General features: G+C 48.0%; 1 protein-coding gene across 1 annotated transcript in view; it reads right to left on the reverse strand.

Moving 5' to 3' along the window:
* Positions 1–26,827, reverse strand: part of SNX29 (sorting nexin 29) — a 600,629-nt gene that overhangs the window by 562,952 nt on the left and 10,850 nt on the right. The window contains exons 2-3 of the mRNA XM_027527872.1: positions 12,997–13,061; positions 10,370–10,422 (exon numbers count right to left, since the gene is read on the reverse strand). Coding sequence (XP_027383673.1) covers positions 10,370–10,422; positions 12,997–13,061 — 118 coding nt within the window. The remainder of the gene's footprint in view (positions 1–10,369; positions 10,423–12,996; positions 13,062–26,827) is intronic.

Consider the following 26,827-nt stretch of genomic DNA (forward strand, 5'->3'; position numbering starts at 1 on the left):
CTTTGGTCCAGATGCAAACACCTGCTTGCCCTTGGGATTCTTTTGGCAGATGAGAAGCTTCAAAGTCAGGGATGGGAGGTGAAAGCTGAGAAGGAATCAGTCTAGGGAGCTGATAAATCGAAAGGGAAAAAGAGGATGGAGAAAGCCAAGAGACCCTCAGTGCAGAAGGACTGAATAAACGGGAAATGAGGAAGCAGAGACGTGCCATCAGGTCCAGTGGCCAATGGATCTCCTAGTTTGGTCAGAGTCCATAACCTGGAAGAAAGAAAACTCCACACCAAAAGCTTCTTTTCAACAAACAATACAGTCACAGATGCAGAAAACAAACTTACAATTACTGGGCAGGGGGAGGTGGGGGGTTGTGGGGGAGAGATAGAGTGGAACCGGTGTACATATTACTCTACATAAAATAATAATAAGGACCTACTGGATAGCACAGGGAACTCTACTCAATATTCTGTAATGACCTATATGGCAAAAGGACCTAAAAAAGAGTAGATAGATAGATAGACAGATGGACTTCCCTGGTGACTCAGTGGTAAAGAATCGCCTGCCAGTGCAGGAGATGTGGGTTCAACCCTGGGGTCGGGAAGATCCCCTGGAGAAGGAAATGGCAACCCACTTCAGTATCCTTGCCTGGGAAATCCTCTGGACAGAGGAGCCTGGCAGCAGGTTACAGCCCATGCAGTTGCAAAGAGTCAGACACAATTTGGAGACAAAACAAAAAACAACATATATTCACAAAAGTGAATCAGTTTGCCTGACACCCGAAACTCACACAACATTGTAAATCAACTGTACTCCAATAAGAAACAAAGAAACAGGCAAGATGCAGGCCACCCCGCAGTATAGATACATCTTTGGGAAAGCAAAGGTGGATCAGAATAAAATTTGCCGCCTATTATTAGAGCCCCCCAAAATGCTGTTTTTAAAAAAAATAAACAAAATCTAAAACAATACACGTTTGTTCTGGTTTCTGGCCATACCTTAGAGCCAGAGCATTTAGGTCTCATCCCCCGGTCAGTCAGCCTCATCCAGGCTCACCCTAAGCTTTCTGTCCCTTCTCCCAGCGCCACCACCTCTATTCGGCTTCCTCGTCCACTGCGCAGAGCAGCCCCCTCTCACTGCAACCCCGACCCCATCTCCCTGGCCCACCCCCCTGGCCTGCTGATCAGAAGCCACCCTCCTGAAATGCAAACCTGACAACACCATTTTCCTTCCTGCCACATTCTGCTCGGGTTACATGACGATTTCAGGGGGACCATAAAATGACATTTTCAGGTTAATCATTTTACTATGACAAGAAAAATATTTCAGCAGCCATCAATCTGTGATTTCACTGACAAGACCTGAGTAGAAAAGGGAGGCCTTAAAATTCCACCTCAAGCCCATCTCTGGCACAAACAGTACAGGGGAGTGGCAAAAATTGTGAAAATCTTATACAAATAGCCATAGTTTAAAAAATAATACTCTATCGGATAAAGTGCAAATGCTTCCCTATAACAGCAAGTCAAGAATCTACTGACTTTCCAGCCAAACTTCCGGCACAAACAACACACCATCCACAATCCCAAGACTTTCTCTCACACCCCTGCATTTGCCACTCCTGCTGCCTGGAAGTCCCATCCTGCCCATCTGACAACTGAAGACCCTGCTCGCCTCTCGAGTCTATACTACGTAATTATTACTACAGGCCACCGTGACTGTCTGCAGTTTACAGGTCCACTGCCCAGGCCCAACTCTGAGTTCCTTCAGAACGGCAGCCATCTCACCCAGCTTACAGCGCCAATGCCAACTCAGGGACTACAAATAAGTATCTGCTGAATGAAGGAATTAACGAGAATCATTCTAGCCTTTAGTTTCCAAATTAGCCAAAATACTGGTATGTCTAGTCACAGGAAGAAAATGTATTGCACTTAGTAAGTTCTCACTGGGTGTGTCAAGCAAACACTATTATATCTAATCCTCACTTCAATCCCAGGAAGTTGATACCATGATCATCACCTAATTTTTTTAATTATCTGTTTATCTATTTTATTTTATCTATCTCTATTTATTTTTGGCTGTGCTGGGTCTTCATTGCTGCGAGGGCTTTTCTCTAGTTGCCATGAGCAGGAGCCACTCCCTAGTTGTGGTCTGTGAACTCTCACTGTGGTGGCTTCTCCTATTGTGCAGCGTGGTCTCTAGGGCACAGGCTCAATAGAATGGAGCACTGCCTTAGCTGTTCCACGGCATGTGGGATCTTCTCGGACTAGGGATTGAAGCTGAGCCTCCTGCATTGGCAGGCAGATTCTTTACCACTGAGCCACCAGGAAAACCCTCATTATCTAATTTTACAGATGCTGCAAGAAAGGTCTGCTGCTGCTGCTGCTGCTGCTACTGCTGCTGCTGCTAAGTCGCTTCAGTGTGTCCAACTCTGTGTGACCCCACAGACGGCAGCCCGCCAGGCTCCCCCGTCCCTGGGATTCTCCAGGCAAGAACACTGGAGTGGGTTGCCATTTCCTTCTCCGATGCATGAAAGTGAAAAGTGAGAGTGAAGTCGCTCAGACTCTTAGCGACCCCATGGACTGCAGCCCACCAGGCTCCTCCATCCATGGGATTTTCTAGGCAAGAGTAATGGAGTGGGGTGCCATTGCCTTCTCCGGCAAGAAAGGCCTAGAGATGCCACATGTGTGCATGCTAAGAGGCTTCAATCGTGTCTCTTTGCAACCCTATGGACTGTAGCCTGCCAGGCTCCTCTATCCATGGGATTCTCCAGGCAAGAATACTAGAGTGGGTTGCTCTGCCCTCTTCCAGGGAATCTTCCTGACCAAGGGATCGAACCGAGGTCTCCTACATCTCCTGCACCATCAGGCAGATTCTTTACCACTAGTGCCACCTGACTTAGCCCATGTGTACAACTGGTGGTCTGTGGACTGGGTGAGCATGAAGATAAGTATGCCTGACTCCAAAGCTCACCCTTCACACCAACACCTCTCTCCACAGCACGATGGTGGCGATGACGGTGATGACCGTGCTGAAGCGTGATTCCCTATGGGCCTATCACTGCTCTCAACGATTATCAATATAAAAACACAAGTATTTATTAAAATTCAGATGGAAATGTGCTCAGATTTGCTAAATGCCCTAGGGCTCCTCCCATTTGCTAAAAATAATCTTTCCCCAAAAAGAAATCAATTCATTTGATTCATGGAGTAAAATGAAAGCAAATGCAATACAGAACCATCCCCTACTAGAGCCTCAAGGTGGAAAGCAAGTGCTCAGGCAGCGGAGATAAGAAATCCAATTAATGAACCCCAGGGGGTTTTGCCAGGATGAGAATTAGAATATCCAGTCAACACCTCAAACCGCTAAGAGGCTGGTAAATCTGTGACGAACTGAACATTAAAAAAAAAAAAATGACGAACATCACATGACGAACATTTAAAAGAGGAAAAGGAATGTCTGAAAAAGCCATTCAGTTTCATAAGTGTCCAGAGGACCGCACAGGACAGTTTTCAACAGTGTCTAAGAAATAACATTAGGGAACAGCAAAGGGCAGCTGGTTTCGTTCTTCAGCTTCCTAAAAAGTTCAACACAGTTTCGAATTCCTTAACAGGTGAAGAAAAATCTCAGGTGGCTCAGTGAAGAATCCGCCTGCCAGTGCACAAGATGCAGATTCAATTCCTGGGTTGGGAAGATCCCCTGGAGAAGGAAATGGCAATCCACTCCAGGATTCTTGCCTGGGAAATTCCCTGGACAGAGGAGCGTGGTGGGCTACAGTCCACGAGGTGGCAAAAGAGTTGGACACGACTGAGTGACTGAATAACAACCAAGAAAAATCACCAAAACAAGAACTCTTCCCTGGCATGTTTTGGAAGGAGAATGCTTCCCTCTGATTTCTTCTGACATAGTCACATGCTGCTGCTTCTAAGTCGCTTCAGTCATGTCTGACTCTGTGCAACCCCATAGACGGCAGCCCACCAGGCTCCGCAGTCCCTGGGATTCTCCAGGCAAGAACACTGGAGTGGGTTGCCATTTCCTTCTCCAATGCATGAAAGTGAAAAGTGAAAGTCAAGTCGCTCAGTCGTGTCCGACTCTTAGCGACCCCATGGACTGGAGCCTACCAGGCTCCTCCACCCATGGGGTTTTCCAAGAGTACTGGAGTCACAAAAATCTACGCTGTCTAAACAAGGCAAATACCCAAAGCCAACTCATTGCCACCCACAATGGAAGAGACCCATGTGCAGAGAATATTTACCAAGCGTCAAGACACTTCACAGAAAATTATAATGGCAGTGAAAACTGAAAGTAAAAGTGTTAGTCACTCAGTTGTGTCCAATTCTTCTGATCCCGTGGACTGTAGCCCACCAGGCTCCTCTGTCCATGGAATTTCCCAGGCAAGAATACTGGAGTGGGTAGCCATTCCCTTCTCCAGGGGATCTTCCTGAGCCAGGGATCAACCCTGGGTCTCCTGCATTGCAGGCAGATTCTTTACCATCTGAGCCACTAGGGAAGCCCAACAGCTAACAATTGCTAGAAACTTACTAGCCACCAGGCACTAACCTAAGGGCCGCACAGCTCTATGGAGTGAATATTATCACTACTCTCCCCATGTACAGACGAGAACACTGAGGCACAAGGAAATCAGAAACTTGTCCATAGTCCAACACAACCAGGAACTGGCAACACCAGGATTCGAGCTCTGAGCTCCATATCCCACGCTCACTCTGCTGCCCCCTGGTTTGGGTTGCTCTTTCTAATTCCACAGGAAACGTTAGCATGTTCTGTAATCCCACGTGGGAAGAAGATGCACCTGTGGAGCACCAGCGTATGTAGTCTTCACAGGGACTTCAGCACTGGCTAGTTCTTAAGCCATTCTTTCTAGAAGGCAAACTATTCAAAAGATATGTTACTGCCTCCCCACAGGCCAGTGTGACTGATGGAATGAGCAATCAGTTTAATGAAGCACAAGAATGTGTCCTTGTCCTTAGGAGGAAACAGAGCAGGAGAACAAGGCCAACAGAGGAGAAATGAGCGCAGGATGGAGCCTTATGACCACCACCTCTTCCTCCCGAGAGGGTTACCGAGGACAAAGTCTGATGAGGAAAAAACAATGCCTGACTGTCACTTGCCTTCCTATCAACGCTGTTTTATACTTCATGCGAGGGCTGCTGCATCTTGCCGTGTCATCTTGCAAAACCAAACAAATCTCTCACACAGACACAGACATGCTTTGCAATCGGGGTTTTAGCCAAAGAATACTGAACATCATGTAGCCCTGGCCAGTTCTCTCTTTCCTCAACTTCAGTTATCCATGGAGAACTCGGCCACTTTTGTCATTTGTGAGGGTTTTCCTTTTCTTTTCCTGGGTTTTTTTTTTTTTTTTGGATCTGGACCATTTTTAAAGTCTTTAGAGAATCTGTTACAACATTGCTTCTGTTTCATGTTTTGGTTTTTTGACCATGAGACATGTGGGATCTTAGCTCACAGACCAGGAATCAAACCCTCGCCCTCTGCAGTGGAAGGTAAAGTGTTAGCCACTGGGCTACCAGCGAAGGCCCTGGGGATGTTTCTATTATTTACTTGTCTGGAGTCCAACTCACTTTTTCCATGTGTATAAACCTGTTTTAAAGGGAAAACCTCCATCACTGTTGCAAGTGGAAAGCCAGCACCGTGGGCCCTCGACAGGGTAGCACCTTCTGCCCCAAGCACCACTTCAGACACCAATCACAAGTCCAGACTGTCCCCTGCGCTTCTGACTGACCAGTTACGTATCTCAGGGGTTCCCATGACCTCCTCCTTGGGTTCAATTAATTTGCTAGAGAAGCTCCCAGAACTGAGAGAAACCTTTTATTTACTAGATTACTGGTTTTTTAGAAAAGGATATAACTCAGGAACAGCCAGACAGAAGAAAGGCATGGGAAGAGAGCACAGGGCTTCCAGTGGCCCACTCCCCCAGGGGCCCACTCCCCCAGGGGGCCACTCCCCCACAGGGCCACTCCCCAGGGGGCCACTCCCCCAATGGCCCACTCTCCTTGCACCTGTAAGTGTTCACTGACCCAGAGGCTCTCTAAACCCCGGGATTTTTATGGAGGCTTCATTATACAGATTATTTGGTTAAATCATTGGCCACTGGCAACTGAACTCCATCTCCAGCCCCTCTCCCCTCCCTGGTAGTCTGAACTGGTAGTCTGGACTGGTGGTTCTGAACTGGTGGTCTGAACTGGTGGTCCCTGGTGGTTCTGAACTGGTGGTCCCAGGTTGGAACTGAAAGTTCCAACCCCTTAATCATGTGGTTGGTCCTCCTGGCAGCCAGGCCCCAACCTCGAGTGCTTTCCAAAGTCACTACATTAACATTACAAAAGATACCTTTCTGGTTCTCATTGCTTTGGAAATTTCAGGGGTTTTAAGAGCGTAGGACCAGAAGCGATGGAGCAATAATGCATATTTCTTATTATAAATCACAGTATGACAGTAGATCTAACTCTTGAACTTAGAGAGGTGAGAGATGCAGCTGGAAAGGGGAAGGGATAACATTCGAAGCCCAGCTGTGCAGGGCAGCCAACAGCTCCTAAGATGTCACCCTCAGTGTCACATTCTGCCATTGCCGCCTCTATATTCCCTGGTGGACACAAAGTCATCTGAGGGGCAGAAACATGTCAGAAATACTCTGGAAGCCCCAGTGTCGAGCACAGAATGTTACACCAAGCAGGTGCTCAGTAACTCACTGTTGGGCTTCCTTGGTGGCTCAGGGAGAGAGAACCTGCCTGCCGATGCAGGAGATGCAGGTTCGAACCCTGGGTCTGGAAGATCCCCTGGAGGAGGGCATGGCAACTCCAGGATTCTTGCCTGGAGAATTCCATGGACAGAGAAGCCTGGCAGACTACAGTCCATAGCGTCCCAAAGACTCGGACATGACTGAAGTGACTCAACACACGCGCACACACGCACGCACGCACACACACACACACACACACACACACAAGCACTTTTATGTGTCAGGTACTATGGAAGCAGCGTGAGCAAACCAGGCTTCTCTCCTTCTTCTCCTCTAGTTGAGCAGACAGATATAATGCATTCATCCCACAGAGGTTTATAGCCTCAAATGGTACAGAGCCGGGTCAGCACAGTACAGCCTGAGGACAAATCCGAGCCTTAACAGCAAGAGTCTGCCAGTCCCCGATAGAGAGCAAGGAAAACAGCCCAGGCGGCCAGGGCTGGAGAAGAGTGTGGACGATTCATATCAGGGACCTGGAAGGCTTCCCTGAAAAATGACTGAAAGGCTTTAAGAACAAAAAACAAAAACCAGAAAAGGCCAGGCCAGGGTGGCAGGGCAAAGAGCCAGGGGAGAGCTAGGGGGCCCTCCAGGTCGTTCAGCATGTGGGTCGTTTTCCCAACAGCAAAGAGAAGGCAGTGGAAGGTTTTCCGTGGAGGTGGGGGGGGCGGGGGGGCCGTGATGGACGGGAATCTGCTTCTGCAGAGCCCGCTGGATGCAGAGGAGGCAAGGCAAGACAGGAGACGGGGGAAGGTCCACAGCGGCCGCCCTGTGAGCCATGGGGTGACCGCAATGGGCTACAGCTGGGGGGCTGGAGAGAAGCCAATGGACTTGAGATCCATCCTGGTGCCAGGCTGTCTGAAGGGGTGCAGAGAGAGGCGAATCACCTTTCTTTCTTTTCAGACCTCACGACAGTGGCTTTAAAACGGTCACTGACTTTCCCTCGAGGTTAGACTTTCTCACCAAATAAGGACAATGATGTGGCCTTTCCTACACAAAGGTGGTGCCACCTCTAGCCAGACACACGGCAAGAGGGGACTAAGACTCGGATATTGAGAAGGAACCCTTTAGAGGGGAAAAAACAAAAAAATTTAACCTAGCTCACAACCAATGCAATCGCTAAATGTGATATAACACAGAAAGAACAGATTTTGGAGCCCAAGAAACTAGGGTCCAAACTTCAACCCTAACATTGCCAAGATGGTACACTGAGGCTGTATTAGCTTCCCTCTCCGAGCTTCTGTTTTCTCATCTGTGAAGAAAGAATTATGCTCCTCCTGGGGCTGCCCTGAGACTAAGAGTCAACACAAACAAGGAGCAGCAGGAACAGTCAGAGACAGTAACTATCATTATCATGATGAAGCAGGGTCTTGCTGGAAGCCGGAAACCACAGGTATTGATACCACAGAAGGAATTAACTTTGTAAATTCTACTATAAAATACAACAGTTTACAGAATAAAAGTTATAATGGTAAGCTCTACTATATAAGAACATGTTCATCTAACATTCAGAGATGGCTTCTCTAAGGAAATAAAAAGCATAATTACAAAAAAAAGTGATACAGAACTCCTGACTACATACACCCACGCACCCATACACACACACACACACACACACACACACACACACACACACACACACACACACACACACACACACACCTACCTCCTGGTTCAGGAGATCAAGGACTCCCGTTCTCATGCAGGTGACCCTGGTCCCAAAAGGAGGACCCCTGCACTGATGGAGACCAGGCCCCATAGTAGGCCCTCAGGAAGAACTGAAGCAATCAGTCAATTTAATGATCTAATGCCACAAACATGTAGAGAACTTCAAGAGTGACAGGCACAGAACGTCTGTGCAAAATACTCAGAAAGAAATGGAGAAGCTGCCCCTTTGCCCTCCAAGCTCACAGATCTTTATACCCTTGACCATGTGTGGTAGGAAGCCAGGCACACAATCAACCAGGCAACAGATCTCCCTGAGCACCTTCTAGATGCTTCCAGGCTGAGGATGCACCTTGAACAAGACAGCCAAACCTCTCTGCCTGCAGAGTGGACACTGTGGTATGGGGAAACTGGAAGAAATGAAATAAAAAATTTTAAAAGCACAATATACAGTTGTAAGTTGGTGCTGTGGAGAAAAACTGAGCAAAGAAGAGGCAGAGACTGTAGGGGTGAGGGGTAGAATTTTAAATCTGCACTGGTTTCAAAAAGTCCCTATAAATCCATGAAAATGTAGCACTGCACGTTCTGCTCATGGCTGGTAAGTGCCAAGAGAAGAGCAAGGGTTGGAGGGACAGAGGAGGAACTGGCTGGGCTGGGTGGGTCAGGGTCAGAGGGAAAACACACGTCTCCAGATTGAGACGAATGCTGAGCAACGAGTTCCCTCCCATCTCTTCCTTTTCAGGAATGTTCCTCCTGCTCTTCCCTAGCTGCAGAGAACAAATCAGCCTTGAACGTCACTGGGCATTTTCAGCAAATGCCTGTATGTCCTACACAAGCTTATTCAGTCATGTCAGCCTTTCCTGGGTCATGAAGGTCAATGGCCATTTTTAGGACTTTTTTTTAATTATAAAAGGGACACATGATCACAGTATAAAATGTGACAAAATATCAGAAAGGATACAGGTTCCCAACAGTCTTAATTTAACCTCAACATGATCTCTATCTACATTTTGGTATGTTTTTTGCCAGAGTCGTCTAACACATGGAGGATCACTCTGCATCCATATTAACTCTGAATGCTGCTCTTTTAATGTTTACTAAATATATTACTTTTAAATTCCTAGATTTGCATTTTGCTGCTTATAACAAATTCTGTATGGACATCCATGTAATGGGCTACAGAACATTCAAACTACTGATGCACTATGCTTCATTATTCACCATTTCCCATTTGTTGAGCCTTCAGATTTCTGAGTTTTCATCATTATAAATTACTGTGAAAATAACTTCACGTGGAAAGGCATTTCAAGTAATTCCCTCAGAGAAGATTCCTAGAAAGAGGATGGCAGGGAGCTGGGAGCACTTTAGACAAGCAGTCACTGTATAGACCTACACCACCCCCCCACCAAATGTAATTGTGATAGAGAAGAATTTTTGCATTCTATTACAAGCTAATCACTAAAGGGATGTTACCTAGAAGTTTAAATTACACATAATGGCCCATTTCTGGGAACCCTGCTTCCCAGGTAATGAGCATTAAGCTAAAATACTTTGGTTTAGCTCATAGAAAACCTCCTGACCAGGACCACCAGTGAATGACTACAGGAAGAAGAAATTAACACATCCCTTTGGAGGCCAGTGGGAACCAGGAAGTGTTTGACTTTATCCCCTTCCCTTTTATTATAAAAGGAGCCTGAATGCTAACTCAGGCAAGACAGTTCTTTGGAGACACAAGCCCAGCATCTTTTGGTTAGCTGGTTTTCTGAATCAAGCCGTTATTCTTTGCCCCAACAACTCGTCTCTCAATTATTGGCTTGCTGTCCAAACTCAACTTGGTAATGTAATCACCACCCCACTTGGCTGCCGTGGCAGAATATAAAAGCTGGTGAATCTCTGGCTACCTTTTTGGCCTTGAGGGTAATGGGTTTCAGAGGCTACATTATTTACCTGCTGTCGGAATCTGAGGCGATCTCCTTTCTTCCTCCAAAGCGGATCTGGCACTGCAGGAAAAAAAGAGTCGCTGAGATCAGCCAATGGGATGGACACACAAAACCACCTCCAGGGGCCTTTGGGGTCCGGGAGGACCCAGGGCCAGAAACTCTGGTGGCCAAATCAGGGCGTCCCCGAGCCCTGGGGGTCAGCCCAAGAAATGGGATGGCAGGCACCCCAGCCTTCCAGCCGCCATTTGAAGGAAGAAGCCCTTTTACCTCCCACTTGTACAGAAGGGAGCCTTGCACAAAGACAGCGCTAAGAGGAAAACAGAAGCCGTCTGCAGATTCTTTAGGAAGCTGCTTCTATCTGTCAGCAGCTGACTGTCAATAACGCAGAGCTCTTAACAGGCAATAATTAAAACTGCCACAAATCTGTGATGATGACGGGTCCCTTCTGACAGGGCCCAGAGTTGTTACGGCTGCTGTGAAGTTATGACAGCATAAATCAAGCTTCAAACAAGCCCTCTGGTTGTGCCGAATGACAATTCACCCAGGGAGGGTGCAAACAAAAGCAAACTTTCTTTTTTTTTTTCTTTAACGGTGCTGAAATGTAGATAACATAAAATTTACCATTTCAACCATTTTTAGTCATGCAACTCAATTCACAATATTGTGCAACCATTACCACTCTCCACTACTCTCTTTCAAAGGTACAGAACCTCCACTGTGGGTAACAGGTTTACCAGATTCCTAAATTTATTATCACATTTGTGTGTAGGGATGCATGTGTGTGTATATAGAAATTTAAATGAAAATTCGGTCAAAACTCACAGAACTGCACACTTAAAATTGGTATTTTTATTGTATGCAAATCACACCTCAATAAAGTTGGTTTTTATTTTTTTCTTTCCAACTTGAAGAAATTTTAATTTCTTAATGAAGCTAAGAAATCATAGTATATTCCACATGCATATAAAAAAATACACATAATAAACAAAACATGAAGTTAAAAACTAACAGGTTACCCAGTCCAATTAATCCTAAATTGAATAGAGTTTCAATCTCAACACTCAAGATATTAAAGAAAACTAAACTATTAAATTTTACCTATTGAGAAATTACTATTTGCCAAGCACTGTAATAACTAAAGTTGGTTTTTAAAAGGCATATGTACAACACTTTCACCCTCCCAAATAGTAATAATAGCTCTGGGTGGAAGATCCAAGTTATTTCTGTTTAACTGCTACACTTGAAGTGGTTGGACTTACTCTTCATCTTATTTTGCGTTCCATTTCTGGAGCAAAGAAAGAAAAAAAACTAATAACATCAGCTCTGCATTTATTGGGGACCAGGCACTGGCCATGGCCCTTTACCCCTTTAAGCAGTTCCCTCCACAGCGCTATAGAGATGTGTGACCCAATTAAAGAGAAGAAGGATGCTCAGAGAGGCTGGGTAAGTTGCCCCAGCACACACAGCTGTCAGGAGACAAAGCTGGCCTTCCAACCCAGCTACACCTGAGTCTGAGTCCTTTCTGCCATGCCTGGATGCCTCGAGGCTTGGGCAGATGCTAAATTCTCTGAGCTCACATCAACCCTTAACAGGCACTTCCATTAAAGGACATATTTATCTCCTTATATTGTGATGACACCAGTAATCGCCAGTCGCCCCTTCTGAAACGTGAATTCCTAGGGCTGGATCCCAGCTCTGCTGCCTATTAACTATGACACTGGCAGCAAGTTATTGGACCTGAGCTTCAGTTCTTCATTCCTTCATCTGTAAAATGGCAATAATTGCAAGAACCATCTCACAGGGTGGCTGGAAGGATTCGATGGAAAGCACTCAGCAGAGCACCAGACACACGATGAACATGCAAGGAACGAGGCCTGCCGGGTGGTTATAAGCAGACAACCTGATGCCAACCTTGTGTCAACACCCACTTCCACACCCAGCCAAAAGCCAGGCGCCAACTCAGCGTCAACCAAAGCAAGCAGGGCCCATCTGCAGACGCCACACGACCCTGAGCACGGCCTGGTTCCTGTGCTTGTGCTCACGGGGGCCCTGACTCCCAGCCAGCACTGCAGCGCCCTTAGAAAGTGAAAGTCGCTCAGTCGTTTCCGACTCTTTGCAACCCTATGGACTATGCAGTCCATGGAATTCTCCAGGCCAGAATACTGGAGCGGGTAGCCTTTCCCTTCTCCAGGGGATCTTCCCAATCCAGGGATCGAACCCAGGTCTGCTTTGGAAATTCCCCAGCGGTCCAATGGTCAGGACCCTGCTCTCACTGCCGAGGGCCTGGGTTCAATCTGGGGATTTTAGTTCCTGCATTTTACTACAAGCCATGCAGCGCAGCACAAACAAACAAAAATAACTGCTTGGAAATAAGACTTTAAACCCACATTAATGCCCTTCTCAAAGGGACACCACCGAAGGATGGGGGTGGGTCCTCCGGGGGTTTAGGATGTCAGGACACAGGAGCCCCTCTGTCCCCACCTCTGATCACTGTCACTTGCTGGGGGAAATGGTTAGCCTCCCAGATTCAGGGCAGAAGTAGGTCTGTGTAGACAGAAGGGCAGAAATGACTTCTACGTTCATCACCTGACACTATGACTGGAACTCAAAGTCCAACGTGCGCTTTCTTCTTACCTGTTTCACTGCATCCAGCAGTCGCTCCAGCAGAAACTGTCTTTTCATGTCATTGTTCTGTGTTCCTAGAAGGCAAGGGGCTTCATTAGTTCTGTTTGACGTTTGCCTTCTACTAAGACTCTCTGAGATGTAGCATTTGGCTGTTCTCAGCCAGCATCAACTTTCTCTTTAATAAAATCCATAACAACACCAGGTATCAATAATCTGCACCAGTACAATGAGGTCTGACCCCTTTCCTATGACTATATCACAGGAAAGCAACTAAACTAGTGTTCCCCAAATCTGGATGATGTTTCTGGAATGACCTAACTTAAGGGTTTCTCAACCTTGGTGTCACTGACATGTGGATCAGATAACTCTCTGCGGCTGCCCTGTGAACTGTTAAGATATCTGGCAGCATCCCTGGCCTGTACCCATGAGATACCATTAGTGCGCATGCACACACACGCATGCACACACACACATACACACACACACACCCTAGTTGTGGCAACAAAAATCTCCAGATTCTGCCAGACATCCTCTGAGGAACAAAACTGCCCCCAGTTGAGAAGCAATAGTCTAACTTAAAACATAGGTTTCCTAGTACAGCAGGCACTGCTGGTTGGCTGACCTCACCATCATCTCTAACACCATTTTCCCATGAAAACCCTAATTACTCAGCCTCTCTTGTAAGGCTGACCTTACAAAGCTCCAGCTGATGAGATGTAAGCAGAAGAGCGCTGGGAGGGGCCTGGGGGGAAAAGGACATATGCTAATAGCTTCATTCCTGCTTCCATCCCTCATGCCTGCATCCTAAACACACTGGAGGAAGCCAGAGCAGCGTCTGCAGGGAAGCCCAAGAGAATCACAAAGACACCAGCCCTGATGTCACTTTGCTGCTGAACCAAACTAGAAATCTGAGAGCTTTCACAGAACAAATCGTTCCATTTGTTCAAGCCCTGAACACTGAGTGGTTACTTACAGTCAAAGGCATTCCCGAATGATACACATGCCATACACCAAACTCCCATTTACGAGGGTGTGGGGCAAGGCCAATTCCGTCTCCCCAGGTGGCTCAGTGGTAGTAACGAATCTGCCTGCCAATCCAGGAGATGCAGGAGAGGCGGGTTCGATCCCTGGGTTGGGAAGATCCCCTGGAGTAGGAAATGGCAACCTGCTCCAGTATTCTTGTCCATGAAGAATCCCATGGACAGAGGAGCCTGGTGGGCTACAGTCCACGGGGTTGCACAGAATCAGACACAACTGAGCAACTGAGCACAGATGCAGGCTAGGCCACTTCACAGGCCCAGGCAGAACACTGTCAGAACCACATCTGACGCTCCACAGGGGGCCCAGTGACTCCAATCCACAGAGACGTGGCTACGTATTATGATACACCAGACACTGGACACAACTGTTTCACAGGAGACCCAAATCTAGGGTTACAAGGGAAGTCAGTGTTGGGACTTCCCTGGTGGTCCAGTGGCTCCCAGTACAGGGGGCCCACGTTCAACCAGGGAACTAGATCTCACGTGCCACAACAAAAAGATCCTGCATGTTGCAGCTAAGACCTGGCACAGCCAAATAAACAGACAGATAAATAGCGTTTTAAAGAGAAAGCGAGATGGTCAGGGTTTCATCCAAGTCATGCCAGGGCCACCCAGTTGCTAACAACCGTGCCCATGTGCTGAGCACTTCCTGTACACCAGGCACCAAACTGAGTCCTCTGAGTGCGCTGCGTCCTGTAATTTTCATGACCACCCTACCAACCAGGTATTAGGATCCCTGAATCGCAGATGGGGAAACAGAAGCTCAGAGAAGACAAGCAAGTGCACACGCTGACCCACTCGACATTTGCTGAACTACTGGGTGCCAGGCAGTGTTCTAAGTGCCGGGGACACAGGAGTTCAGTGGTATAAAAGAGCCATCTTCTCGTGGAGTGAAAATGCTATTAGGAAGAAACAAATGGCTCCTAAGTAAACTAACAGAGGAGAAGGTGTTAGAGAGTCATACTAGGAAGAAAAACCAGATGAAGTGGAGAGACCGGGAGGAAGCTGGAGGGCCACGGGCAGCCGTGGAAAGTCTCTCTGCGCACGCGACACCCCAGCTGAGCCCTTTATAACGTGGAGGAGCAGTCATGGAAAGTTCTGAGAGACCAGCGTTCCAGGCGGAGCAAACAGCCAGGGAAGAGAGGCAAAAACAGCCTGGCTTCCGTCTCCCAGGACCTGAAGGAAGTCTCCAGTGACTTAAGCAGAAAGCAGAAAAGGGGAAGCAAAGATCAGAGGCAGGCAGGGGCCAGTCACAAAGGCCTCGTGGACCATGACAGTGGGTTCAGGTTTTTGCTCTAACTTGCACACTAGCAGTTGGAACCATGACCCTAACTGGAGACCTGCCCCTTAAGGGCTATGTCAGGACTATCGCATGGGCTCTTGCCTTACCCCAGGCCTGGAGATTAAACCAGTCCATAGACTCTCTATAGACACACAGTAATAAAGCTGACTTCCCAAACACTGCCACTGTAATTTTTTCTGGAAGAGGTCTTGAGAGAGGTCAGCCCACGCACCCTTCCCACCAGACCAGAGGCCATCTCGAAGCATCTTTCAGGATGGCTAGAAACCCCACCTGCCTGAGGGCCTCACACACACCTCTATCAACACACCCTGCTCCTCACACAGCAGGAGGGCGAGTTTCCGCCCTTCTCCCTCTAACACCAGAATGGGGAAGGCAGCCTTGCTTTCTTCCTTTTTCCAAGTACTGCACCCAACAACTCTACTTGCCCTTGGGCGATGCCAACTGGAAACTTGACAAAGTTTTCCCCCCTGAAGTGCTTTTGCTATTTTTTCTGATCATAAAAGTAATTCGTGTTTTAGAATTATCATACACAACCCAGCACTTCTGGGTGTATGCTCGAAAGAATTGAGAGCACGGTCCTGAAGAGCTACTTATATGCTTATGTTCATAGCAGCATTATTCACAGTAGCTAAAATGTGGAAGCAACTCCTGTGTACATCAACAGATGAATGGAGACACAAAATGTGTCATGCACACACAATGCATATTATCCAGCCTTAAAAGGCAAGGCAACTCTGCAGTATGCTGCAACACAAATGAGCCTTGAAGAACATCACGCTAAGTGAAATAAACCAGACACAAAGAGATAAAACACTGCATGATTCCAATTACATGAGCTACTAAGAGTAATCAAAATCATAAAGAAAGGAAGCATAATGGTGGTTGTCAGGGGAGGCGAGGGGAGAGAATGGGGGTTAGAGTTTCATAGTTACACATCTGGATTTTACAAGATGAAGAGAGGCCTGGGGATGGGCGGTGGTGACGGCCACACAACAGTCAGAAGGCATTTAATGCCACCAAACTGTACACTTAAAATGCTTAAGATGGGGACTTCCCTGGTGGTCCAGACTAAGACTCCCTGCTCCCAATGCAGGGGGCCCAGGTTCGATCCCCGATCAGGGAACTAGTCATGCCACAGCTAAAGATCACGTGTGCTGCAACTAAGACCCAAAGCAGCCAAACAAAATAAAAATAAATAAATATTAGGGGCTTCCGTGGTGGCTCAGTGGTAAAGTATCCACCTGCCAATGCAGGAGATGGGGGTTTAATTCCTGATCCAGGAAGATCCCACATGCCGCGGAGCAATGAAGCCCACGTGCCACAACTACCGAGCCTGTGACCTAGAGCCCGGGAACCACAATCACTGAAGCCCAAGCACCCTAAAGCCTGTGCTCTGAAACAAGAGAAGCCACCGCAATGAGAAGCCTTTGCATTGCAACTAGGGAGTAGGCCCCACTCATCACAACTAGAGAAAAAGCCCCACACAGCGACGAAGCCCCAGCACAGCCAAAAGTAAATAAATAAATAAATATTCCAAAAATGGTGAAGATGGCAAATTTTATGTTACCTGTATTTCACCACAATTTTTTTATAAAGTAATTCATGTGAGGAAATACAATAAACAAATCGTGGGAGGGGGGCGGGATTGACAAAGAAAATAAAAATCTCCATCATCTCCTTACTGATCATTGTTAGTGCAGTAATTCACAAGCTTTCACCTGCACACGAATCTGCTGGGGTCTTGGCTAAAAGGCAGGTTCTAATTCGAGGGCTGGGTGGGGCCTGGGACTCTGTATTTCTCACAAGCGCCCACGTGCCGCTGATGCTGCTGGTTCCCGACGCACACGGGAAGAGCGAGGACAGAGTGCCTACCCCTAGCGAGGACCCCAGAGCTTTCCTACAGAATCTGCAACCCTGCTTTCCTGGAGCCGCCAGCAGCCTTCCCTGCCTCACCCTGCAAAGCCTCTCCGCGGTGGAAAGAAAGCCTGCTCTCCAGAGAAACAGCCCACCACACACCCTCCCCAGACAAGAAGTGCACTTGAAGGAGACAATCCTGACCCCTGGAGGGGGGCCCATGACCATCCCAGCCCTGAATGGGATAAAGGGACCCGTGTCTCCCAGGGCAGGGGGAGCATGGGTGCCCTTGGCAACATTCACCGATGGCAGGAGGTGCCCAGGAGGCCCAGGGCCACGAGGCCCCGTGGAAGGAGCGCTGGAGGGAAGTTACAAGGTATCATGAGTTCTCATCCCGGCCAGGCTGCTTGCTGGCCCTGTGTCGGGGACAGTCACTTCCCTTCTCGGGCCACTGGTTTCTGCATGAGATCATACCCTCCGAGCTCTGCAGTCAGCAAACCTGGGGCCTCTGTTCTGAGACGGCAGGCAGGGCAAGCAATGCTACCGGGCTCTTTCAGCAATGCTACCGGGCTCTTTCCTACCTTCTCCAGGGACCAGAAGGAGCAGGAGCAGGTGCCCACCTACTGAGCCTCATGGTGGGCTAAGCCCATGAAGTGGCCAGCACCTAATCCTTCAGGGCTTCCCAGGTGGCTCAGAGGTAAAGAATCCACCTGCCAATGCAGAAAATGCGGGTTTGATCCCTGGGTTGGAAGATTCCCCTGGAAGGAAAAGGCAACCTATTCCAGTATTCTTGCCTGGGAAATCCCATTGACAGAGGAGTCTGGTGTGCTACAGTCCACAGAGTCACACAGAGTCCGACACGACTGAGTGACTGGGTACACACGCACACACACACATCTAATCCTTCGCGAAGAAAGAAAGGTGGGCTCCACTGAACAGAGCACTGAGGCTGAGAGGGAAAGACCTTCACTCGTGGCCAGTGCTCATGGAGGGATTCTACTTCACGTCCACTGGTTCGGCCATCTGTTAAGACCTGCTCGCCCTCAACCTGTAAGAAGCCTGAAGTGACAGCCCCAGCGCCAATTCAGGAACAATTTCTCCATAAAATCCCAGCCTTTCTGCTTCCTTCCTTCTGCAACAATGGCCCTGAGTCAACACTATCAGTCAGATGAGCCAGAACAGGCTTCCTTTTCTTAAAAAAAAAAAAAAAAAACTGGAGTAGAGTTGATTTACAATACTGTGTGAGTTTCAGGTTTACAGCAAAGTGACTCATAGAACAGGCTTCTTTTTAATTTCTTGTTGAAGTGAAAGTGTTAAGTCGCTCAGTCGTGACTGACTCTTTGTGACCCCATGGGCTGCAGCCCACCAGGCTCCTTTGTCCAGGCAAGAATTTGTCCAGGAATTTTCCAGGCAAGAATACTAGAGTAGGTTGGCATTCCCTTCTCCAGGGAATCTTCCCGGCCCAGGGATCAAACCTGGGTCTTCTGCACTGCAGGTAGATCCTTTACCGTCTGAGCCACCAGGGAAGCCCAGTTTCTTGTTAGAGCACCATCAAAATGAAAATAGAAACTGAGAGGAGCCCCACGGGATGCCCTCCGGGGTCCACAGTGGTCCCCTGAAGCTCTAACTTAGAAATCACCTGCGATGAAAATCAGTCACCCGGTTCACGCGCCTCCCTGTTGTCTCTCAGGTTTAGAAGCCTTCAGATCCTACACTAATTTTTTCCCACAAACCTCCAGCTTTCAGTGACCTCCTGGGGAGGCAGAGTAGGGGTTAAGAGTAGCCAAGGTCACCAGCTGTGTGACCATGAAAGTTACTTAACATCTCTGCACCTCCCACAGTTAGTAAATGAGTGAATAGGTATCACACATCTAGAACAGTGCCTGGTATACACCAAGCACTTTATACATGTTGACTATTGTTGTTGGAGAAGGAATTGGCACCCCACTCCAGTATTCTTGCCTGGAAAATCCCATGGACAGAGGAGCCTGGTAGGCTACAGTCCATGGGGTCGCAAAGAGTCGGACACAATTGAGCGACTTGACTTCACTTATTATTGTTGCTGTTGTTGTGGGCAGCCCTACATCCCAGAGGCCTAAGACCTCTGGTTCTAAGTACTTTCATCTGGACCACAGGCAAAGCAATCCAATCCAGGCCTCTGTGGCTGTGGCCCAGGGGAGTGTGAAGGTGCAAACACATCTCTGGCATCTGGGGAGGGAAAAACCAGCAAGATGCCCCCACGGTGTATATTCCTTCTCTCATCCCTGTCAAAATCCAGGAGGTCAAGGTAAACACGGTTCCTGTCCACAGAGGAGTCAGGTCACTTGGTCAAGGCTGCACAGACGCTGACACAGCAGTACTTCCTTACCTCTCTACGCAGTAGCAGAGGGAAAGGTCATTTCTCTGGTCTAAGGCCAACCCTTGGGCTTCCCTGGTGGCTCAGCAGTAAAGAATCCGTGGGTTCCATCCCTGGGTTGGGGAGATCCCCTGGAGAAGTAAACGGCCACCCTCTCCAGTATTCTTGCCTGGAGAATCCCATGAACAGAGGAGCCTGGTGGACTATGATCCATTGGTTCACAAAGAGTCAGACACGACTTAGGGATTAAACAACAACAACGTCATCCTTGGCAATGCACTCAGTGGGTACAAGGTAAAAGAAAAGAAGATGGCACAGTTCTCTGGGGGCCAGGGATCAGGGAGCAAAGCACTGCTGAGACCCTGGTCTGCTGACCTTCCACACCACACTGCTGGCCTGCTGGGGGCCAGGGGAAGCAGACTGCAAGAGCGGGATTTTGGTGGTGGTTTAAGTCACTAAGTCGTGTCCAACTCTTTGCGACCCCATTGATTGTAGCTCACCAGGTTCCTCTGTCCATGGGATTTCCCAGGCAAGAATATTACAGTGGGTTGCCATTTCCTTCTCCAGGGAATCTTCCCAATGCAGTGATCAAACTCAGGTCTCCTGCATTGCAAGTGGTCTCCTGGATTGCAGGCAGATTCGTTACCGACTGAGCCACCAGGGAAGGCAGGAACTTGAGCTGTGCTTTTAAAAAAATAGGAAGGCAACTTCTCTGGTGGTCCACCTGTTCGGGATTCACCTGTCCATGCAGGGGACATGGGTTTGATCCCTGGTCCAGAAAGATTCCACCTGTCTCAGGACTACTGAAAATCCAAACACCACAACTAGTGAAGCCCATGCACCCTGGAGCCCATGCTCCACATGCATGGAGAAAAGAAAAAAGCCCGCATGCAGCAACTAAGACCCAGCGCAGCCAAAAACAAACACATAATTAAAAAAAAAAAAAAAAAACAGGAAAGACTAGAAGAGGAAAATCCACACTGAGAGAACATAACTGCTTAATGGTACAGGGTGTCCTCTGGGGGTGGGGAAGGTGTTTAGGAACTAGACGGACGTGGTAAGTTCATGACATTTCCCATGTGCTAAACTGCCCCTGAACTGTTCATTTTTAAACAGTTAAGGATTGTTAACTGGTTAATTGTTTTTATAATGCTTAAATTTCTAACTTCACAACTGTTCATTGTTTTAATTGCATTAAAAGCATACAGGGTTTCAAACTGTGGCGGGTTTAGTCACTCAGCCGTGCCCGACTCTTTGTGACCCCCGTGGACTGCAGCCCGCCAGGCTCTTGTCCGTGGGCAGAATACTGGAGTGCAGTGCCATTCCCTTCTCCAGAGGATCTTCCCCACCCGGGGCTCGAACCCAGGCCTCCTGCATTACAGGCAGATTCTTTACCAACTGAGCCACCAGCAAAGTCCAAAGAGAAGGTTCCCTGACTTTAGGGTATCTGAATTTCACCTCAATAAGAAAACATTTTGTGGGAGGGACAACAGATAAAGCCCATTCGAAGCCAAAGGAGCCACCACAGCAGGCATCCCCTAGGGGTGGGACAGGACTCCAGAGAGTGCCCAGCCCCCATGGAAACACTAGGCAGAAAAGCCAAGCTCACTTCTCTTCCATGGTTCTGATTACACTGAGGGGAGGGAGTGTCTGTCTGATGTACCAGTTAGGCTCCTAACAGGAAGTGGCAGGCACTCTCAAGTGAGGAGAATTCAACGAGGTTTATTTAATACAAGGGATCCCTGCGCAGGAGGCTTCCCAGGTGGCTCAGTGGTAAAGAATCCACCTGCCGATGCAGGAGATGTGGGTTCGATCCCTGGGTTGGTAAGATCCCCTGAAGAAGGACGTGGCAACCCACTCCAGTATTCTTGCCTGGAGAATCCCCATGGACAGAGGAGCCTGGCGGGCTGCTAGAGTTCATGGGGTTGCAAAGAGTCAGGCACAACTCAGCAACTAATAACAATAACAACAGAGGAGTGGGAGGGAGAAGCAATTCTCAACCAGGATTCCTCCCCTTAACAGGACACTCGGCAACATCTAGAGACATTTTTGACACAACTAGGAGGCTGCCGCTGGCGTTTACCACGTGTACAGGACGGCCTGACACAATTATCCAGCCCAATGTCAAGAGGGCCGAAACTGGGAAATTCTGCCCTCACGTAAGTTCAATTATCCCATTGCACAGATAACGAAACTGAGGCTCCGAGAGGCGAAAACACATAAACCTCTACTTGTGCTCTGAACCCCACCTCCTCTCACCTGCTCCAAGACATACTCCAGCATCTTTATCCTACATCTTCAATTCTTCTTGTGTATGCAATTCTTGCAGCACACGGGGATGTCATAATATTTCTCCACAGTTTAATAAAAACATGCTCCCACATGCCATTCCAGCCGCAACCCCACTCCTCTGCTGCCCTGTCCAGCAGAGCTCTTCCTTCACGACAGTGGCCAGACCCTCAGTGAGGGCCACCGCTTCCACAACAGCTGTTCCCCGCTCTGGCCCAAAGCTCCTCTGTTCCCATCTCCTTCTGCATCAAATTATCTACACTGGGGCCATAACACCTGAAAGCACAGGTGAAAACACAACAGATGACTCACTGATATCATGCAACAAACACAAGACACCTGCAGTGACATTATACCCTGCCACACTGCAGTTCACCTGGCATGTCTGTGGAGCCCTGTGGGACGTTATCTTGGATGATTTGTGTTTCTGGTTCCCCTTCTCACAGAAGGAACTCAACAACTGTTGGATCAAGACTCCAGGGTTGAGGCTTCCCTGGTGACTCAGTGGTAATGAATCTGCACACCAATGCAAGAGACACAGGTTCAGTTCCTGATCCAGGAAGATCCCACATGGCTCAGAGCACTAAGCCCGAGTACCACAACTACCGAGCCTATGCGCTAGAGCCCAAGAGCTGCAACTACTGAGCCCACGTGCCGCGACTACTGAAGTCCAAGCGCCCTTGAGCCCATGCTCTGCAGCAGGAAAAGCCGCCACAGAGACACGTCTGTGCACACAACTGGAGAGGAGCCCCCGCACCCCACTACAGAAAGCCCACACGGCAACGAAGACCCAGCAAAGCCAATAAATACATAAATAATTTTTAAAAGACTGGGGTTCCGTTCTCTGGTCCCCCAAATGGCTGCTTTAAATGGAGAGGTCTCGGGACTTCCCTGGTGGTCCAGCGGTTAAGACTCTGAGCTTCCACTTCAGGGGACACGGGTCTGATCCCTGGACAGGGAACTAAAATCCCACGTGGAGCATGGCAAAAGACAGAAAGAGAAAAAGGAAGGAAGAAGGAACGAATGGAGGGAGGGAGGGGGAAAGAGAGAAAGACAGAGAGACAGAAATGGAAAGAAAGGAGGGAGGGAAAGAGGAGGAAAAGAAGGAAGGGAGAAGGCCTGAACAGCCAAGACACAGCAGCAGCCTCGAGTGTGCAGCGTGAGTGAAGCACCAGCTCTGTCCGCATTAGCACATGAACAGATAAAACGGGCAGGCATTCACCCCCAAAGTCAGGGCGCTGGTTCCCAGTATTGTTGGGCAAAGCAGCGCAGGTGGACGAGGACAAAAGGACAAGCTGTCCGCCACCACACAATGGAAAGAGGCAGCCTGTGCTGGGAGGCAGATGGGCTCAGGCCATCCAAGTGGCCTTGTGATGCCTGAAAACAAAGACTGGCTCAACAGTGGACTCATAAACAGGCCAAGAATTCGCTCTAGAGCAGAGGTCGGCACATATTTTCTGTAAAGAGCAAAATGGTAAATATTTTTGGCTTTTCAAGCCAGTTGGTCCCTGTCACAGCTACTTGATTCTGCCATCAGAGTGCAAAAGCAACCAGAGGCAACAGCTAGAACGGGTGTGGCTGGGTTCCAATAAAGCTTTATTTACAAAACAGGCTGTCGGCCCAGTTTGCCAATCTTTGCTCTAGGAAAAGTGCAGCTGCAAACACTATGAAGAGATAGTGTATCTTCCCTCACGTTTAGAGAAATGCACACTGCAAATTTACTACGTCAGCCATCGCTGTATACCCACTAAATTCACCAAGAAACGTTTAAAATGAAATTCCCCATTTGCTGGCAAGTGAAGTGAAAGTCGCTCAGTCGTGTCCGATTCTCTGTGACCCCGCGGACTATATAATCCATGGGATTCTCCAGGTCAGAACACTGGAGTGGGTAGGCTTTCCCTTCTTCAGGGGATCTTCCCAAACCAGGGATCAAACCCAGGTCTCCCGCATTGCAGGTGGATTCTTTACCAGCTGAGCCACAAGGGAAGCTCCAGGGAAATAGAATGATCAGAAAGGCCATCATCAGAAAGTCTACAAATAACGAATGCCAGAGAGGATGTAGAGAAGAGGGAGCCCTCCCACGCTGTTGCTGGGAATGTAAATTGGCACAGCGTGGAGGTGCCTGAGAAAACTCAAAATAGAAATATCACACGATCCAACAATCCTGCTCCTGGGCACGTACCTGGACAAAACTGTAATTCCAAGAGACACATGGACCCCTATGTTCATAGCAGCACTACTCACAACTGCCAACACATGGAAACAACCTAAATCCCTGTCCACAGATGAATGGGCAAAGAAGACGTGGTGCGTATATGCGATGGAATACTACTCAGCCATAAAGAATGAAGCAATGCCATCTGCAGCAACACGGATGCAACTCGAGACTATCACACTAAGTGAAGTAAGTCAGAAAGACAAACACCATATGATGTTAATTATGTGGAATCTAAAATATGGCAAAGGGCTTCCCTGGTGGCGCAGTAGACGAGACCCACCTGCCAATGCAGGGGGGGACAGGCTCGATCCCTGGTCCAGGAAGATTCCACATGCCGTGGAGCAACTAAAGCCTAGGAGCCACAACTACTGAGCCTGCGATCTAGAGCCTGTGAGCCTCAACTGCTGAAGCCCGTGTGCTGAGAGCTTGTGCTCCACAAGAGAAGCCACCACGATGAGAAGCCCACACACTGCAGAGTAACCCTGCTGGCCACAACTAGAGAAAGCCCACGCAAAGCAACGAAGACCCAGACAAAAATAAAAATATTTATTTAAATATATCCACAATACAGGAACAGATTCACAGACACAGAGAACAGACACGTGTTTGCCAAGGGGGTGGAGGTGGGTGAGGGAAGGACTGGGCGTGTGGGATTAGCACATGTAAACTATTATATACAGAGAGTGGATCGATCCTACTCCTACGCACATATCTGGGAAAAACGCTAATTCAGAAAGATACTTCCACCCCTATGCTCACAAAGGCACTACTTACAACAGCCAGGATATGCAAGCAACATAAATGTCCATCGGTAGACGAATGGATAGAGAAGATTTGGTACAGACTTCCCTGGTGGTCCAGCGGCCAAGACTCTGCACTCTCGATGCAGGAAGCAGGGGGTAGATCCCTGGTCGAGGAACTAGATCCCACATGCCACAACTAAAGATCCCGCATGCTGCAATGAAGATCGACGATTCCCTGAGCTGCAAACATCCATGGCAGCCAAATTAATTAATTAATTTAAAAAGATGTGGTACGTATATACAATGGATACTACTCAGCCATAAAGAAGAATGAAATATTGGCATTTACGGCAATATGGATGGACCCGGGGATTATCATGCTAAGCGAAGTCAAGACAGAGAAAGATGAATATCCTATGATGCCACTTATATCTGGAATCTAAAAAACTGATGCAAATGAACTTACTTACAAAACAGAAACAGACTCACAGGCAGAAAACAAACTTATGGCTACCAAAGGGGAAAGGGAGGGGGTTCGGTTCAATTCCATTCAGTCGCTCAGTTGTGTCCGACTCTTTGTGACCCCCTGGACTGCAGCACGCCAGGCCTCCCTGTCCATCACCAACTCCCGGAGCTTGCTCAAATTCATGTCCATCCAGTCGGTGATGCCATCCAACCATCTCATCCTCTGTCATTCCCTTCTCCTCCTGCCTTCAATCTTTCCCAGCATCAGGGTCTTTTCCAATGAGTCAGTTCTTCGCATCAGGTGGCCAAAGTATTGGAGCTTCAGCTTCAGCATCAGTTCCTCCAATGAATATTCACGATTGAGTTCCTTTAGGATTGACTGGTTTGATCTCCTTGCAGTCCAAGGGACTCTCGAGAGTCTTCGCCAATACCACAGTTCAAAGGCACCAGTTCTTCAGTGCTCAGCTTTCTTTATGGTCCAACTCTCACATCTCACATGTACATTTGCTTGTATGCAGGTCAAGAACTGTTGCTTCTTGACCTGCATATAGATTTCTCAGGAGGCAGGTAAGGCAATCTGGTCCAACTCTCACATGTACATTTTCCAGTACATGACTACTGGAAAACCATAGCTTTGACTAGACGGACTTTTGTCGGCAAAGTAACGTGTCTGCTTTTTAATATGCTGTCTAGGTTTGTCATAACTTTTCTTCCAGGAAGCAAGTGTCTTTTAATTTCATGGCTGCGGTCACCATCTGCACTCATTTTGGAGCCCAAGAAAATAAAGTCTGTCACCGTTTCCATTGTTTCCCCATCTATTTGCCATGAAGCGATGGGACTGGATGCCATGATCTTCATTTTTTGAATGCTGAGTTTTACGCCAGCTTTTTCAGTCTCCTCTTTCACTTTCATCAAGAGACTCTTCAGTTCTTCTTCGCTTTCTGCCATAAGGGTGGTGTCATCTGCATATCTGAGGTTATTGATATCTCTCCCAGCAACTTATTCCAGCTTGTGCTTCATCCAGCCTGGCATTTCACACGATGTACTCTGCATAGAAATTAAATAAGCAGGGTGACAATACACAGCTTTGACATACTCCTTTCCCAATTTGGAATCAGTCCATTGTTCGTTCCATGTCCAGTTCTAACTGTTGCTTCTTGACCTGCATACAGATTTCTCAGGAGGCAGGTAAGGCGGTCTGGTATTCCCATCTCTTGAAGAATTTTCCACAGTTTGTTGTGATCCACACAGTCAAAGGCTTTGGTGTAGTCAATAAAACAGAAGTAGATGTTTTTCTGGAACTCTCGTGCTTTTTCTATGATCCAATGGATGTTGGCAATTTGATCTCTGGTTCCTCTGCGTTTTCTAAATCCAGTCTGAACATCTGGAAGTTCTTGGTTCACGTACTGTTGGAGCCTGACTTGGAGAATTTTGAGCATTACTTTGCTAGCGTGTGAGATGAGTGCAATTGTGCAGTAGTTTGAGGGGAGAATAAATAAGGAGTTTCGGATTAACAGATACACACTACTATATATAAAGTAGATAAACAACAAGGTCATACTGTATAGCATA

The sequence above is a fragment of the Bos indicus x Bos taurus genome, chromosome 25 (genome assembly GCF_003369695.1).
Source record: "Bos indicus x Bos taurus breed Angus x Brahman F1 hybrid chromosome 25, Bos_hybrid_MaternalHap_v2.0, whole genome shotgun sequence".
Taxonomy (NCBI): Eukaryota; Metazoa; Chordata; class Mammalia; order Artiodactyla; family Bovidae; genus Bos; species Bos indicus x Bos taurus.